The 5,251-nt window shown below is 30.0% G+C and overlaps 4 protein-coding genes across 4 annotated transcripts in view, besides 5 other annotated features; 2 read left to right on the forward strand and 2 right to left on the reverse strand.

The window, feature by feature from the left end:
- Positions 1 to 7: 7 nt before the first annotated feature.
- On the forward strand, positions 8 to 787 carry EDI_335770 (replication factor C subunit, putative; the record flags this gene model as incomplete). The annotated part of the gene is made up of 1 exon (XM_001740735.1): positions 8 to 787. The coding sequence occupies one exon, from the start codon at positions 8 to 10 to the stop codon at positions 785 to 787; it is 780 nt and encodes a 259-aa protein (XP_001740787.1).
- A 218-nt stretch (positions 788 to 1,005) lies between these two features.
- EDI_335780 (uncharacterized protein) lies at positions 1,006 to 3,303 on the reverse strand (the record flags this gene model as incomplete). Its single annotated transcript, XM_001740736.1, has 1 exon — positions 1,006 to 3,303. The coding sequence occupies one exon, from the start codon at positions 3,301 to 3,303 to the stop codon at positions 1,006 to 1,008; it is 2,298 nt and encodes a 765-aa protein (XP_001740788.1).
- Positions 1,371 to 1,412: a microsatellite.
- Positions 1,575 to 1,706: a microsatellite.
- Positions 1,610 to 1,707: a microsatellite.
- A 206-nt stretch (positions 3,304 to 3,509) lies between the features above and the next one.
- Positions 3,510 to 4,691, forward strand: EDI_335790 (uncharacterized protein; the record flags this gene model as incomplete). Its single annotated transcript, XM_001740737.1, has 4 exons — positions 3,510 to 3,515; positions 3,638 to 3,697; positions 3,753 to 3,807; positions 3,877 to 4,691. The coding sequence occupies 4 exons, from the start codon at positions 3,510 to 3,512 to the stop codon at positions 4,689 to 4,691; spliced, it is 936 nt and encodes a 311-aa protein (XP_001740789.1).
- Positions 3,517 to 3,593: a sequence feature (AT_rich).
- Positions 4,692 to 4,897: 206 nt separating the features above from the next.
- Positions 4,898 to 4,977: a sequence feature (AT_rich).
- EDI_335800 (uncharacterized protein) overlaps positions 4,975 to 5,251 on the reverse strand; it is a gene marked incomplete at both ends in the record, with an annotated part of 795 nt that continues 518 nt past the window's right edge. Inside the window, one exon of the mRNA XM_001733475.1 lies at positions 4,975 to 5,251. This exon is cut by the window's right edge and continues 518 nt beyond it. Coding sequence (XP_001733527.1) covers positions 4,975 to 5,251 — 277 coding nt within the window.

The following is a 5,251-nucleotide window of genomic DNA, read 5'->3' on the forward strand; positions in this document are numbered from 1 at the left end:
ATGCTGTATGTGTTTTAAAGAGATTTATGGAAATGTTGTATTAGAATTAGGACAAGAAAAATATGAAATTGATGAAAATCATGAAATAGTTTTAAAAGTATCTCCATTTCATGTTGAATTTAATCCGTCACAATATGGATTAAGAGATAGAATTACATTACAATTTATTATTGATAAAATGAAAGTTGGTTCTCAACAAAAAACACTTATAATTCATGAAGCTGATAAACTTACTAAAGAAGCTCAATTTACTGTAAGAAGAGCAATGGAAACAGGAAATTGGAGATATATTTTTATCACAGAAAATATCTCTGCAATGATGAAACCTTTACGTTCAAGATGTTTGGATATTAGAATAGAACTCCCAACATATGACGAATTAGATAGATTAATAACTAATATTTGTCAACAAGAACATACTCATATAACCCAAAAAGATAAAGAAATGATTTTAAATTCCAATAATGGTAATTTAAGAACAACATTAATCACTCTCTTTGTATATATTCAAACTAAACGTTTATTTAAACCAACTTGGAAAATATCCTGTGAACTTATTGTCAAAACAATTGTTGTTACTCCAAACGTTGAAGTCATTCAAAAATTAATTCGTCCTAAATTATGTGAGTTTATTGAAAATGGTCTTTCCCCTTCACTAATACTAAAAGAAATTTTTACCTTATGCATGAACTCAAACATCGACCAATTGTACAAACTTGGTGTTGTTGAAATAATTCATAAATTTGTTTGTTGTTCTTCTCTATCATTCAACCTAACAACCTTCTAATTAAATCAGGACAAATCATTAAAACAAGGGCAAAATCCATGGATTCACCTCGAAAATGCAATCACTGCTTTGATGACTTTATTTTCTGCTCACTAATGACTTATTTGATTGTGCTAGTTCTTGTTCACATCTTATTTATCACTTTAGTTGTTTAATGAAAAAGAAATTTAAATTAATTCTTTAGTAATTGTCAATTCATAAGTAAAGAAAATTCGAAGTTATTTCAATAAACGAGCCTTTCGTTCAGCACGTCTTTGTTCTTCTTTCTTTTTCTTTTCTTCATCAGCAGCTTTCTTATCAGCATCTCTTTGAGTATTTAAAGATGCTTCAAATTGTTTTAATTCTTCGTCAGCTTGTTTTCGCATAGCAGCTCTTTGGGCAGCTTTCTTAGCCATTTCTTCCTTCTTTTTCTCCTCTCTTTCTTTACGGGCCTTTTCTCTTTCAGCCTGTCTTTCAGCTTGTCTTCTTCTATAAGCAACCATAGGATCTTCTCCTTGTTTTGCTTCTGCTAATTCTTTTTCTTTTTCCTCAATTTCTGCAGCAGCAACTTTTCTTATTCTCTCAAGTTTCTTTTGTTGATCAGCTTCTTCTTCCTCTCTCTTTTTTTTCTCTTCTTCTTCTTTTTGTTTTCTAAGTTGTTCTTGTAACCTTAAATTCTCTAATTCACGTTGTTTTCTTTGGTCTGCTCTTTCTTTTTCAATTCTTAAACGTTCTTCTTGCTTTTTATTTCTTCTCTCTTCAGCTTCTCTTCTAGCAGCCTCTCTTGCGGCTTGTATTTGTTTAAGTCTTTCTTGTCTTTCTCTTGCTCTTTTCATAACAGGATCTTCTTTCTCATGCTTTTTCTTAAATTCTTCATCTTTCTTCTTTTGTTCTTCCATTGCTTTTTTATCAGCCTCTTCTTCTTTCTTTTCTTCTTCTTCAGAATCAACAACATGAGTATCTTTCTTTTCTTCTTCACTGTCACTTTCTGAACTTGAAACTTTTTGATCCTTTTTAGCAATTGCTTCCTTTACTTTATTATCAACATCACCTCCTGTTAATTTTGCAAACTCAGCATCCCTTTTTGCTCTTTCTTCTTTTTTTTTCTTTAATAAAGCTCCAACTCCATCGTCGTCATCATTTAAATCATCGGATGACTCTTCTTTTTTTGTTGATGTTTTCTTAGCGGTTGGTTTGATGTCTTCATCTGAGTCACTGCTAGATACTGCTTTTTTATCAGTGGCTTTCCTGGTTGTTGGTTTTGCATCATCGTCATCATCACTATCTGAAATAGCAAATTTCTTTGCTCGTTCAGCACGTTTCTTAGCGAGTGCAGCTTCAATATCTTCATCATCGTCACTTAAATCATCGGATGATGCTTTCTTTGTTGATGTTTTCTTAGCAGTTGGTTTGATGTCTTCATCATCAGAATCGCTGTCTGAAATTGAAAATTTCTTTGTTGTAGTTTTCTTAGTGACTGGTTTGGTGTCTTCATCGTCGCTTAAATCATCTGATAACTCTTTCTTTGTTGATGTTTTCTTAGCGGTTGGTTTGATGTCTTCATCTGAGTCACTTAAATCATCGGATGACTCTTCTTTTTTTGTTGTAGTTTTCTTAGTTGTTGGTTTGATGTCTTCATCGTCATCATCACTATCTGAAATAGCAAATTTCTTTGCTCGTTCAGCACGTTTCTTAGCGAGTGCAGCTGCAATATCTTCATCATCGTCACTTAAATCATCGGATGATGCTTTCTTTGTTGATGTTTTCTTGGTAGGTGGTTTAATTTCATCGTCATCAGAATCGCTGTCTGAAATTGAAAATTTTTTTGTTGTAGTTTTCTTGGTTGTTGGTTTAATGTCATCATCATCACTATCTGAAATTGAGAATTTCTTGGTTGTAGTTTTCTTAGTAACTGGTTTTACATCATCATCGTCATCACTATCTGAAATAGCAAATTTCTTTGCTCGTTCAGCACGTTTCTTAGCAAGCGTAGCCTCAATATCTTCGTCGTCATCACTTAAGTCATCGGATGATGCTTTCTTTGTTGATGTTTTCTTAGCAGTTGGTTTGATGTCTTCATCGTCATCACTATCTGAAATTGAGAATTTCTTGGTTGTAGTTTTCTTGGTTGTTGGTTTAATGTCATCATCATCATCACTATCTGAAATTGAGAATTTCTTGGTTGTAGTTTTCTTAACAGCAGGTTTTATATCATCGTCATCATCACTATCTGAAATAGCAAATTTCTTTGCTCGTTCAGCACGTTTCTTAGCGAGTGCAGCTGCAATATCTTCATCGTCGTCACTTAAGTCATCGGATGATGCTTTCTTTGTTGATGTTTTCTTAGCAGTTGGTTTGATGTCTTCATCATCAGAATCGCTGTCTGAAATTGAAAATTTTTTTGTTGTAGTTTTCTTGGTTGTTGGTTTAATGTCATCATCATCATCACTATCTGAAATAGCAAATTTCTTTGCTCGTTCAGCACGTTTCTTAGCGAGTGCAGCTGCAATATCCTCCGAATCACTATCACTTGACATAGTTTTCTATATAATATTTAGTTCGCCTTTTTATTTGAAAGATCTTTCTATTTTCAATGCTATAACTTAATTTTGTTAAAAGAGAATTGTTTTATAAAAATATTGTTTTTCTTTCATTGTTTGTTATTAAATTTTGTGTAAAACAGCAATAAATTGGTTCAGTTATTTTCCTTTCTCAGGATTTTCCTATCTTAAAAAAAAGTTCCATGAAAGTATTTTTTCTATTTTTTTATTCAATTTCTTCATTAATTTTATAAGAAAATAATACAAGATTTATTTTTTATTAATTACGAAAAGTTAAGTTAAAATCATTCTTTAATTTACTTCTCTATAGAAATTTCAGTTAATACATATAGCAGTTGTTCATATTTTATCATATAACAAGGTTAAAAAGGTGTTTCTTGTTTACTTATAAAAAAAAATTATTTTCCTTAAATCTTTTTTTTTAGAATTACAACAAGTATGATTCCCATTCCTTTATATATTTTTTCATATTCTTTTTAGGTAATTAATTAATAAACGATAAGTAATAATTGTTTGTATTCAAATCACTGAGAAGACTTGAAAGTCTAGACATATTTTGTATTATTCAACCACAATTTCTTGTTCGAATCAAAGATAATGATGGAAAGATACCATTAGAATATGCAGTCCAGTTACAATTACCTTTGTTGGTTAGATTGATATTGGATATTGATAGTGCTGATGTAAAGTTGTGTTATGATTTTAGTAATAATAGTGTTGTTAAACCAGAGAATACAAACAGATATGGATTTGTTGTGGATGCCACAGAAAAGTCAATTCCTTTTATTCTTGCACAACAAACAAAACAACAAATAAAACAAATGACACTTCGTATTCCAAAGTGGGAAAATATGATTTTGTTATTAAAGAAAGGGGTATTTCATCCCAAGTTTGTTAATAGATTATATAAAGGAATGCCTGATGAAGTACGTAGTGAAGTATGGAAATTATTATTACTTAAAGATTTAGATTATAAAACATTACAAGATGAGTTTGATAGATTAAATCAACCATACACAAAAACACCTATTGATAAGCAATTAAATTTAGATGTAAAAAGAACATTTCAATTGCATTATACTTATGAAGTACCATATGGAGGTAATCAGAAAGTATTATTTAATATTTTTCATGTACTTGCTTCAAGAACAGAAAATTTAGAGTATACTCAAGGAATGACTTGTGCACCTTCTATGTTAACATTATTTCTTGATGAATATAGTTCATATGCAGGAACTGTTCAATTTTTAGGGGACAAATATCGTTTAAAAGAAATGTTTAGTAATTTTAATTTATTGATTCAATGTTGGGATATCACTCGATTGTTATTACAAAAAAGAAATCCTACTTGCCTAAAACCTTAGTATTCATGAGTATTTTATAGCCATTTCTTCCTTATTGTCTATTCTAATTATTAGTCATTGTATTTGTTACCATTGAATATATTTCTTTGGTAAGACTTTTATAATTTAGATTTACAATATGACTATAAACAGCTATTAGAAATAAATAATTTGTCTCACATAGGTTAAATATAGTGATATATTCTTTAATAAATACGAAAAGAGAGAATTAAAATAAAACACTTATTTTTAAAAAGAATTAACAATACAATAAATATAAATAGATAAAAAAGTATTCAATTATTTAGATAACATCACAATATTGAGCAATAACTTGACTCACCATATCTTCAAGAGTATCAATGTCAGGAAGACTTGATGTCATTCCATAGACTGGTGCCCATACATTATATTTAGGATTTTTTGGGTCTTTTCTAATGATATCTAGTGCCTTATTTAAATCTTCTATAAATTGTTTTTCACATCCAATAGTTTTTTCTGTTACACAAAAATGAACAGCTGCAGGGAATTGTAATGTATTAAATTCCCATTGAAATTCTTTATTCATACAATCACTAACT

Source organism: Entamoeba dispar, genomic scaffold, assembly GCF_000209125.1.
Source record: "Entamoeba dispar SAW760 scf_1105229463199 genomic scaffold, whole genome shotgun sequence".
Classification (NCBI taxonomy): domain Eukaryota; phylum Evosea; order Mastigamoebida; family Endamoebidae; genus Entamoeba; species Entamoeba dispar.